Genomic DNA, 12,750 nt, shown 5'->3' on the forward strand with positions numbered 1-12,750 from the left:
GACGTACATCTGGAGAGCTACGAGCAGTGAACTGCTCTTCACTGGCCACAGGGATGATCACACAGCAAGTCACTGCAGATACTGAGAACTGTTTTTATTAGGGTGATTCGAGGAACACATGCAGTCATTTCTGCAATCCTTTTAAATAAAAGGATGTATTGTACAAAAAATATCTTACCTACCAGGGTCATTTCTGAAATACAACTGTCAACAAATCAAAGTTCTTCTTACCTTGTCCTTGGCTATGGCTGGGGGCTGCTTTAGAACTTCCTTCACCGTCTGTATGACAGTTTCTGCTCTCATGACACTGATTGAACGAACCAATTCTACTAGTAAAAGCTGTTCTTCACTGGCTGCAGGAATAACCTGGAGAACACATCATTGTATTCACTTATGTACGTGTATATTTAAGTCTTTTAAGACACATCACAGAATCAAGGGAATATTTTTTGGCCTCTTCTTTAGGTAAAATTTCTTTTTTTATCCATATAATACCTGTACCTCATTTCAAAAAATCAAATAGGACAACAAGCCTTTTAAGACAAAATAGCAGTGCCCTCGCACTTCTCATGCCCCAAAGCAACAATGCTCAGCTCTTAGCTCTTTTCTATCATTTCTGAGTAATATACACTCTTATTACTTTTCCTACTTCACAGTATTTTCTTTAATTTTACACATCATCTACTGACTTCCTACTTTAGAAGACAAAGGTTTAGCTCTCTTACACTTTTCTCCCTATCCTCCCAACGTAGTTACATCATAACTTCATTTAAATCAACACCTACAGTTCACATGACTACTTATGGTTATGCTGTGTATTATCACTGCATGTCTTTTCTTGTATGACTTTTTGTTTTCCCTAAACTGTTTTCTTTTGCCAATCTTTAAAATTGTTTTCATTATTCATTCCAATGATAAGATTCAACGAGTCTAGATTAATAAAATAATTTGCCTCAAAGAAATATAATTGTTTTTAATTTAATTTTTTAAGGACTTCCACAAAGAAACACTGGATATGATGAACTATGTATGCGCTTTCATTCATTTCAGAGTTGTTTATGATATGAAGAATTATTTATGCATATTTTGTATATAAATTTCCTCTTTGCACTAAAATCATGATGAAAAAATAAAAGATGTATGAATAATTGTATATCAACCAGCAGATGGATGAAATAAATGAATATACATCAAAGGAATACAATACCCGTATTCATAATATCTTATATGTAAATGTGTTTAAAATTCTGATAGTATATACAAGAAAACATGGTTATCATTAAGCAGTATGACTTCAGTTGGATTTTTCTACCTTTATAAAAAAACTTCCTTAATTGTCACAATGTGTTTAATAGAAGTGTGTGTGCACATACACGTGCATTTGTGTGTTTGCACTATTTTTGTTTGCTTGGTTTTCTCTATCACATGTTCATCCACAAACATGCCAAAGACGGTAAATGTCCTGTAATTGCGTATTCAAAAACATCAGATAATTAATCTCTCTACCTTCTACTTGGGTTGGTACTCTCTAGGCTTGCTATACAGTATCATCTTGATATCTCTCCTGTGGCCATCAGTCTTAAAGATTCCCTTTCCTTTTCTTCTGTGTCGGAACTCCTATTTCTTGGACCCCACGTTGCCTTCTCTCTTGTTTTTTTCCTCCTCTGGTGGAGATACATCTTACAATAGCTGAGAAAGGGTGAATTGATCACAATTTTTTTGTTTTTTTGAGACATTTCATGGTCAAAACTCACTTGAGTGACAGTTTGGCTCGGTTAGAATTATAGATTGAAACTAATTTTCCCATCATAATTTCTAGTGCTGCTGTTGACAAGTCATATCATTATTCCATTGAATATGACCAGTATTTTCTCTTTAGAAGACTGTCAGATCTTTTTTTAAAATTTCTTTTTTATTTTTATTTATTTACTTTTTTGCGGTACGTGGGCCTCTCACTGCTGTGGCCTCTCCCCTTGCGGAGCACAGGCTCCGGACGCGCAGGTTCAGCGGCCATGGCTCACGGGCCCAGCCGCTCCGCGGCATGTGGGATCCTCCTGGACCGGGGCACGAACCCGTGTCCCCTGCATCGGCAGGTGGACTCTCAACCACTGCACCACCAGGGAAGCCCCTGTAAGATCTCCTTTTTATCTTCAGTGTTTTGAAATTACTTGCTGATCTTTGTGTAGACATATCTCTTTTTACAGTGCCTGCAGCAACTCATTTCCTTCATTTCTGCGGGATTTCCTTGTACTATTTCTTAGATACTTTTCCTCCTTCATTTTTTCTATTCCTTCTTTCTTCAAAAAGATCTTGAGCCTCCGGTATCATTTCCGTAATTTTTAAATCTCCTTTCACCTATTTTCCATATCTCTAAATTTACATTCTATATTTGGTATTTATCTACTTTCACTTTCCAACCCTTATAACTGATTTTGTTTTGCTTCTGCTATAAAATTTTTTAACATTCAAGATAATTTAAAAATTTTGCAATAGTCTTTCTTATAATCTCTTCTTATTTCATGGATGCAATATGGTTTTACCTCTTGAAGGACATTACTATTATTTACATTTTCTTCTGTTACATGCATTGTTTCTTTTGACTTTCTCTATTTAGTTGTTTTGGTCTTTGTCTAATTTTTTGGGACTTTCTTCATATGAGTTGGCTCTCTATCAATTTTAAATGTGAGTAATAATAATACAACTATATATATATATTTACAGAGTGCTTATTAAGTGCTGTGCATTGGTAAGTGCCACATATATATTTTTCCTTCTTCCCTTCCTCCCTCTCTCTCTCTCTCACTTTCTTTCTGATTCTCACAACCCCATGAAGTAGTACTGCTACCCTGAAGAAGTCATATAGTTAGTGAGTGGGGAAGTCAATATTGGAACCCCAGAGATCTGGTTTCAAAGTCTGCGCTCTTAACAACTATGCTACTATTGCCTTTCAAAAAGAAAGTAAAACATGATGGGAACTCAAGCATTTGTGCACAGGACTACTGGATAGGTGGGCCTTCCTGTGTGGTGATAGCAGCCTAGTTTGTTTTTGCTAGGAGACTCAAAAACTTCAGTAGCTATAGATCTTTTTTCTTGGTCAGGTCATTTTCCTAGAGAGGAATCCTCCAAACTGCTACCTGAGGGACATAGTAACTTCCTGTCATCTCACTGGGGTGAGGGTGATTCCCATTTTTCAAAATGTAGACTTTTGAATGCTGGTTTCAGCATGAAGTCTAATTTCTACTTGTGTCAACCTTATGTCCTTGGGTCAAGAGCCCCTCTTTTTTTTTTTAATTAATTATTAATTTTTGGTTGTGTTGGGTCTTTGTTGCTGCGAGCAGGCTTTCTCTAGTTGTGGTGAGCGGGCGCTACTCTTCATTGCGGTGCACGGGCTTCTCATTGCAGTGATTTCTCTTGTTGTGGAGCCCGGGCTCTAGGCGTGTGGGCATCAGTAGTTGTGGTGCGTGGGCATCAGTAGTTGCGGTGCGTGGGCTCAGTAGTTGTGGCTCGTGGGCTCTAGAATACAGGCTCGGTAGTTGTAGCGCACGGGTTTAGTTGCTCTGCAGCATGTGGGATCTTTCCGGACCAGGGCTCGAACCCATGTCCCCTGCATTGGCAGGTGGATTCTTAACCACTGCACCACCAGGTAAGCCCAAGAGCCTCTCTCGATAAACTCTTCACATAGTAAACTTGACTCCAGTCTCCTGATGGGATAGGGTAAGAGAAGTGGGTGGTTGGTTGCTTGGGTTGGGAAAAAGGGATCTATAAACTCTCAATCAGTCCTCCAGATTTCAGCCCCATCCTAACTCTCTGCCTTTAAGAAGTACCTGATACTTCTACTTCCAGAAACTGTCTATAGTTTTTACAGTGGGAATTGAACCCCTTCTTGCAGCAACTTAGTAGAGCAGAGAAGCTGATACTGATATCTAAGTCAATTACAACTCAGACATGTGTTTTTCATCTTGCAAAATTCTGTTGACTCTTATTTTTTTGTGGTGACCTCTCCCAATTTCTTTGTCATTGTGGGTTTTGCCATTAAAAATTTTTTTACTCTCATTTTTGGGAAGAAAGCAGAGAAAAATGCATGTGTTCAATATGCCATATTAAACCACGTGTGCTTGACTGATTTTAAATAGTCTAGGATCTCAGTTCTGGCCAATGTAATATCTACTACTGAATCCTCACATGCAAAATGTCATATAAGTGGGAATGTTTATTTTTATTACTTTAGATATGTCAGCCTATATGTAGTGTGAAATCAGCACAAAAATAAGATTAGAAACCTTTAGCTGGACAAATCATATATCTTATGGGAACATAAATTATTTAATAGCCTTAGTATTCTAATGAGTTAGTATTTATATCCAATCTAGAACACTTTTTTGAGCTTTTTTTCTTTTCAGATTAAAAAAATTTATTAATTTCATTTATTTTTGGCTGCATCGGGTCTTAGCGGTGGCACGTGGGATCTTTTTGTTGCGGCACGCAGGCTCCTCTCTAGTTGTGGCACGCGGGTTTCTCTCTAGTCATGGCGCATGGGTTTCTCTCTAGTCGTGGTGCACGGGCTCCAGAGCATGTGAACTCTGTAGTTGCGGCATATGAGCTCTCTGGTTGTGGTGCGCAGGCTTAGTTGCCCCGCAGCATGTGGGATCTTAGTTCCCCAACCAGGGATCGAACCCGCATCCCGTGCATTGGAAGGTGGATTCTTAACCACTGGACCACCAGTGAAGTCCAAGAACACTTTTTTGAGCTTTCATACCCACAAAGCAACAAAATTTTCACATACATAATCCAAAGACAACATATGAATTACATTTAGAAATGATTTAAGAGGTCACGTTGTAACGAAAAACTAGTCAAGATGAAAATTTCTCTCCATATTCTTGCCCTGTACCCTGAATGACTATCATTTAAAAAACACATTGCATTATATTACCATTTCTATGTAAAATACAGCTACAGTTTTAATATTACATTAATTACCTGTCTTCACATAAAATATCTTTTACATTTATTTAAGAAATTTAGGCAATATATCATTATCTAAACCTGTACACAAACTTGTTGCCTTTCCACCACCCACCCTATCCCAGCCCCACTGCAACTAATGGAGAATTGAAAATCAGCATGTGCTCACCATATGCTTACCAAATGAAAAGACAAATACATACCTTGGTCCTAGTGGTGGTTTTGTTCTGTCTTCTTTCATTCCATACAAAGGCGATGGCAGCCATAAAGTGAACACCATGATTCATTGAAATGGGCCCCAATAATTCTAGGATCTGCTGTCTCAAGTTCTACAAAAATTTAAGCAAATGACAAGTGAATTAAAAATTATGGAAGCATTAATAACTGCACTTTTAGTTTTTCTTGAAATAATATACAGAACTTGTATGTTTTACTACCTACATAATGGTAGAGGAAACTTTAATAGTGTTAAGAGATGCAACCATGGTCATTTTAATTCAAAAGGAAAAAAAAAACCCTGTAATAGTTTAATCCAAACATCAGGACTTAAATACAATTTTCTAATGATTTCTACCCTTCCCCCGCAGTGCCTGGTGTACTCCCATGACTCCCAGATCTAGGAAGTCAGGTCTAGGAGCAAGATGAGGTAATTGAGGGATATCAATTTGACAACCTGCCATAGCCTAACACGCTTTTAAACATTCACATAATTTTCCTCTAAATATAAAGTAGAAAATTTGGAAAATACCTAAGAGTATAAGAAGAAAAACACTTTTATTAAATCAACGATTAACCTCATCATATTAAGATAATCACTATTAACACGTGAATTTTCTTTATTCCTTTTTCTGCAGATAAATTTTTTTTACATAATTAGAAATACAATATTTGTTTAATTATGTAACATCCCTGTTCCACTAAACTTTTAAGCACTTTCCATCCACTAAGAATTCTTCAAAACCACGACATTAGTGGCTCTATAATATATAACACTGAACAGATAATTTATTTAGTCATTTCCTTATTGTTTAGGATCTCTCTTTTTTCTGCCATTAGATAAGGCTATAATAAATATTTTATGTATATATTTACATAATTTTGATTACCTCAGAATTCATTACTAAAGTAGATTACTAGGTCAAAGACTATGAAACTTAAAGATCTCTGTACATATTGCTAAACTGTTTTCCGGGAGAGATTTGCATATTAAAATGTCAGCTTGAAATGTCCTAAAAAAAGGAACAAAGTTATAACATGTATGAATGAACCTCAAAAATATTATGTCATATGAAAGAAACTAGATACAAAAGACCGAATAATGTATAATTCCATTTACAGGAAATGGCCTGTAAGTGGTAAAAGCAAATCGGTGTACAGAAAACAGATTAGTGGTTGATTGTGGTTAGGGATGGGAACCGAGGGCTGCAGATGGGCAGGAGGCCTCTTTCTGTGGTGAGGGGTGCGCTCAAACGTTAGGTTGTGGGGACAGTACTACAGCTCTGTACATTTACTAAAAACAAAACAAAAACAAACACAAACACTGAATTATGTATGCTTAAAAAGAGTGAATTTTGTGTTATGTCACCTCAATAAAACGGCTAAAAAAATTACTTGATAACTAATTACACAATCCATGCAGAGAATCATAAATACTACTCAAATTATTCACAAATTCAGAACACAGTCTTTGGGAGAATCCTCAAATAGCCTCTTGAGCGCCAAGGGTGAAGTGTGAATCATCTAACCTTTGTGGCTCCAAGATTGATAGTGGTAACAGAGGCGGATGCAGCAATGGGTATCTTTTCCGAAGAATCGGCCTGATGCAGTGCGCTCCAAAGCAGTGTCACAGAGGACATGATCATGTGAAGGATCGAGAGGATTCCACTGCGGGCTTCGAACAGGTGTTTCTGGTCTACATTGACCAAAAGCTATTGAAGTTGGGGGAAGAAAATGTATCACTTCCTGAGGATTACAAATGGGACTTATTAGGCCTCATAATCTTTAAAAAGCAGTCAAATATTTGTGCAGTCTTACTTGGTGATACTGGGTAGTGGGGTCCAACAAACAGTAGTGGATAATGGCTGTGATCCCTTCCAAAAGGGTAAGAATCATATCTGGTGGAATAATTGATGCCATCCACAGAGGCCTGAAATAAAATGCATCCATTTGAACACAAGTTCTGTGAAAGAGAAGTTTGTGTTTTATCAGTAGTAAATGTCTAGCATGTGACAGGCACACACTAAGTGCTCAATAAATATTATATAAATAAATAACTAAGTGAATAAATTAGGAGCTTTTATATCCTCATCTAATAAAATAAGTGAGTCACATTAAATGTACTAAAGTTCTTTTTGGATAATAAATTCTACACAAAATAAATACAGCCAGTAAATCTCTAGCAACCATGTAATGGCAGGCATATCAATATTAAAGGATACAGGCAGTTTTCTGATATTTTATATCTAGTACCTGAGATTATACAGGAGATAAACCAGACACTAGTCTATTAAACATCTGGGTAATTTTGACAGATTAATTTTGAACATGGCCTGGGGATACAGATAAAATTCGCCACCAAACTGAAAATCCTGAATGAGAAGTAAAATCAGATGGGAAAAGATTTGTAATTTTAAATTAATTTTAGTGTGAAATTAATTTGCACTTAGATAAAGATATCAGATAAAACCAGGGAGACCCTTTGCTGAGCTTTCTATTACGTTTGCCAGCTCTGTTAAGAGCATCAAAATTAATTTCAGCTCTTAGGAGAAAAAAGTCCTGTTTATATATTCCTTGTTTTCCACTCCTGATTCTTTTGTTGATACTCTTCCTCAATGTTCTTTATGAAAATAAGATACTGTTTGTAACCTAATGAGAACCACTAATTTACTTCCCCAAACTGCAACTGACTTACTAGATGATTAAGCAGTAATATATGTAAAAAATGTTAATAATGACAAAATTAAAAATCAACCCTTACCTACTATCAGATAATCCTGTTTCATATTTGTACTGTTGAATTAGGTTATCTAGATTTCTGCAAAGCTGTAGTGTCACAGAAACAACCACTCTCTGTAGAACTTTTCCCATGTAAGGCAGAGTAGATGTGATTAAACCAATCCATTGTGGGTGCATCTTACAAGCACAGTGCTGATGTAAAGCTCGTATCACCGCACAGAGGAACATGCCTTGAGATGTGATTGGCTGGGCATGCAAATACTGAAGAGAAGTCATGGGCTGATGGGGATTGATGTGTTCCAGATCAGATACCACAAAATCAAAACCTGTTTCATTCTCTTCAGGGATAGTCATTACCCTGTGTTCTAGAACAATGAGCCTCTGAAGCACTTTAAGAAGCTGTGACTGGAGTGTGCTGCCATTGTCAAATTCATCTTCTGAGAAATTGATCAGGCTGTCCTCTGAGAAACCTTCTTCCACAGCAACCATGTTCTTACCTGCCATCTTTTCACTGTGCCATTTCTGTGCACTAAAGATAGACGACAGCAAACAGTGAAGAATCACTTTCTGAACTTTGCACTTAGATAACATATCAGAGATAAAACTAGGGAAACCTTTCGCAGAGCTTTCGATGACTTTTGCCAGCTCAGTAAAGAGGAGTGTCAAAATTTCGATGCTCATCATCTGCATGTTTCGATTGCCTATTAAATCTTGTGACGTGACCTTGACATGAGTTGGGTAATGGCTACGCATATAATATAAGCAGAGGGAAATAAGGATTTCTATGTACATAGAACTCCGGAAATTATGATTCGAGTCCACAGGAATGTGACTATAAAAATCTTTGCCCATAACAGAAATCCGGTGTCTGGCCAATAGGTTCTGAAGCAGAGACAGCTGAGGAGTATATGCATTATTTACACTCGTGGTTGAAATGGCGTTTACAAAAGCAATGGGGTTAGTTTTCAAGATGGCCTTGATGGCAGAAAAAGCATACAGAGTCCTTGATGAATCATACAACTGCAGATACAAAAGCACATGTTGATAGAGTGGATGGATGTTGAAATTGGGAGATCTCCGTGAACCTGGAGAACCCATGTCACTCTCAATTTCGGAAATCTCTCCCTCTCCACAGCTATACCAGTTCTCTAAATCCAGACCATCACTAAAGAAAACACTGGTTTGTTTGAGTTTCTCACTTGAAGTTTTCTTCTTGTCATCATCCTTTTTTCTGGCAAGTTTTACTTTAGGTTTTGCTCCAGGTTGTTTACCTGACTCCTTAACAATTGTTTCTTTCTCTGAGACTTTTTCTGATAATTTTTCTTTGAAGCTGAACTGAATACTGCTGTGACTTCTCTGTCTAGATCTGGTTTCTGTAGCAGCAACAGAAGAGTCATGGAGAATCTGTGTGGTTCCTGAAATACAAGGTGAGGAGCTATTTCTGGAGATTCCATTTGGCACACACTCACAGCCTTCCTCTGCAGACACAGACAAAAACCGAGAATTTTCGTTACTTGGCAAAGCAATCTGACTCTGCTGAGCGGACTGGTCTTCACTTTTAATCATCTCCTCACCCGGATCTACATCGTTGTCCTTTGGGGGCATATCTTCAATTTCTAACTGAGATGGCACTGACGCAGATTCTGCTTCGAGGCCACTTACGACTTTACATATCAGGTCAAAGACTACCTGCTGAACATCATCATCTGGGGAGCCTACGTTTGGCATCTGGGAATCCTCTTGTGCATTCACGTTTTCAGGATCAACTTCGTAACTCAAGTTGTCCCCACCAGAGGACTGAGAACATCCAGAGTCAGAACTCTGAAGTATTTCTATCTGTTGGTCTGGAAGATCAAAATCAGATACAACCATTGGAATTGTCTCACTGCTGGTACTTAGAAGGGACAGTCTGTCACTTAATGGATTAACAGTAAGACTGAAGTTCTCTATTTCATCCATGGTAAGCGTCTTTTCACCATTTCCTTTCGATGCAATGAGTTGTACTTGGCTTACTGGCATATGAGAAAAAGAGTAAAGGAAAAATATAAAATATATTAAAATAACTGAAATGTAGACTGAACAAGATTTTTAATCATTACTTTCATTACCTCCTTGTATTTTCCTATTAAAATATTTATTAATATGCTAGACTTAAGTTAGAAAATTATGTAGATGACCATTAACTAGAATTTAATAGACAATTCAATACTAGAAGGCCTATTATTCAACTGAATTAAACAAAACAGCACATTTAACAGATAAAATATAAAACTTTGCCCTTATCCCCAAATACGACATCCTTTTAAAATCATTTAGTATATAGTTAATATATAAATACATAATCTTCTTGATTTTAATAAAATTCAACAAGCATTTATGAATTATATAGTTTGAGTAAGGCCCTAAACCAGGACAGGAGGGTGAGGTAAGGAAAAGACATCACTGTTCTCTCTAAGAAGTTTAAAACTAGCAGGGCATCACAAACATCCATTTCGGTACTTTTGTGGGGACATTCTTTTAGAGAGGCTTAGTTCCATGCAAGCAGTGCAAAATCAGATGCTTCAAATTTAGGAAAAGCATCATGACACCACAGGTGAGGTCTGAGAATGATCTCAGAGGACAGATGAGAATTCAGCTGACAGGCAGGAACTATGGCAGGCAAAGCGCTAACACAAGAGTTCTGGCAATAAGCAGGGTAGAGCATGTTCTTAGAAGATTCAGGGGAAGCAGTGGAAAGGTAGTTAGAGAAAGGAACCAAGGCTCTGTAGAAACACACTAAAGATGAAGTAGGAGCACGACAGTTTAGTTCTAGCTTAACCACTTACCAGCTGTGGGACTTTGAGAAAGCCACAGCCTTCTAAGCATCAGCTTCCTGCTCGGTCAAATGACCTTTCATTACTGACCTCCCAGGATTATTTGACAAGAGATACAAATGAAATATTGAGTCCTTTGTCCCTAAGGTATATTAACCTAAGGGGGCCATTATCAGTGTATTACAGAGGGTATCATTTGGCAATTTGTGAAGTGTGGACTTTATTCTAGCAATAGAGAATATTTATCAAACACACTAGTCTCTGCACTAAATATGTCACAAACATTACTATATCTGACATTCACAATGAAGCCCTGAGAGATGGGTATTATCATTCCTATTTTACAGATGAGGAAAATGATGCATGAAATATAAAGTGCATTATAAGCTTACTAAAGATTCCCAGTGAAGTATCTACAGAGCCTTGCAGGGCCAGGATTATAAACTCTAAAGGTTATTTATTAATACTGAAGAATGTTTCTGACCAGAGCTGGGCTGAGTCCTCCCCTGAAAGAAGCAACTGATAACAGAGATCCAAGTCCCCTGTGATGGTCACTGATAAGGTACATACTGACACAGCCCATGTGAGCACTGCTAGTCCATGAGGAGGGGAGAAAATCAGCGCAGGGAGAAATTCTCACGTTTGGTTCTCCTGACAATCACTGTTGTGTCCGCCTTTCATTTTATTTTAATAATTTAATTCTAAATAAAGTTGTTCTACTTCCGTGTGATATTCACCATTATTGCAGGAAAAGTTTTGCATGAAATGCTTGTCATTCTCTTCTCCGGGATAACAGGGGGCCTTATTCCAATAACGTTCTGCTTGTACCCGCTGCACTGAAACCCTCTGAGTTTTGGGATGAAGCAAGAGCAATAGCAGTGGTTCCAAAACTCTTGCAATATCATGTCTTTGCAGGACTTGGTTCAGCCAGGCTTGTCCCACAGAGCTGGTGGAACCATCGAGACTGTTAAGGCTATCTAACATGATGAACAGTGACCTACAATAAACACCAATAATTAAAACAAAGAGCAAAATACCTACTTTAATTTTAACACTCTAATTTTTCTAAAATTAACATTACGATAAGTTGTGTTTCTTGCTTTGAATTAACTATTTTAAAGTAATCATACTTCAGAATAACTTTTGACCACAGTATTTTAATAATCTTAATCCCCAGTCTCAGTAGATACAATAAGAAAGGAGAAATAGTTTTTTCTCTTTTCTTGTGTTTTTTGAAATTTCACAAGCATACATTACTTTTAAAAGAAAAATAATAAAAAACAGAAAAAAAAACCCTTAGACAATTAGTCTTGTTTTAGCAACATATTACTGTTCACATCACCAAATACTGAACCATCTGCAAGTCAACACTACTTTCATGTTGGTCTGTGCCCCACTGCGCCCATTCTCTTTACCAGTTGAAAGCAATGTGCTTAATTCAAGGTGAAAGGTGTGGAGGTATAGTTTGGAATCAGACAACCTAAGATTCAAATCTGGGCCATCCACTTCACCTCGTGTATAACGATCTTGGGCAAATCACTTAACTTCACTGGGGCCTTCACTGCCTCACGTGATGAGGACAGGCGGTCATTAAATTACAGATGGTATTTGTAAAGCACCTAGGCCCAGGGACCAGTTCATTACAGGGGTTCAACAGCAGACCGTTTTAAAATGGTGATGCTGCGTGAAATCACCAGCTGAAATAACATCCAGTAGAGTCCACATCTGATCCTGAGTGGGGCTCCAGTGTAGTTAGATTTGGGGCCACCTCTATGAGACTTGCTGGTGAGACTGCTATCTATGCCAATGTATGTAAATTTACCTATAAATGGCATCTCCTTGGAAGTTACTGCAAATCTCATATTTGGGGTATGGGTCATCTATGTAGTCTAGACAAACTCTCAGGCAGTTAACTACAGATTGTTTTAATCCATGGAAGCGCTTTGTCAGTATTTTTGCTGTAGATTTTAAGGTCTGGTTCAGGCAGAAGACTGAGAATGATTACTAGAGAAACACT

At 37.6% G+C, this 12,750-nt stretch overlaps 1 protein-coding gene across 3 annotated transcripts in view; it reads right to left on the reverse strand.

The window, feature by feature from the left end:
* DOP1A (DOP1 leucine zipper like protein A) overlaps positions 1-12,750 on the reverse strand; it is a 110,368-nt gene that overhangs the window by 21,598 nt on the left and 76,020 nt on the right. For 2 of the 3 annotated variants that reach the window (XM_060030284.2, XM_060030281.2), the window contains exons 18-23: positions 11,471-11,730; positions 7,943-9,932; positions 7,000-7,111; positions 6,711-6,893; positions 5,169-5,294; positions 232-366 (exon numbers count right to left, since the gene is read on the reverse strand). In XM_060030284.2, the coding sequence (XP_059886267.1) occupies positions 232-366; positions 5,169-5,294; positions 6,711-6,893; positions 7,000-7,111; positions 7,943-9,932; positions 11,471-11,730 (2,806 nt within the window). Of the gene's footprint in view, positions 1-231; positions 367-5,168; positions 5,295-6,710; positions 6,894-6,999; positions 7,145-7,942; positions 9,933-11,470; positions 11,731-12,750 lie in introns of all 3 variants that reach the window. The other variant, XM_060030280.1, reaches the window with a different exon arrangement.

This window comes from Delphinus delphis, chromosome 14 (assembly GCF_949987515.2).
Source record: "Delphinus delphis chromosome 14, mDelDel1.2, whole genome shotgun sequence".
NCBI classification, from domain to species: Eukaryota; Metazoa; Chordata; class Mammalia; order Artiodactyla; family Delphinidae; genus Delphinus; species Delphinus delphis.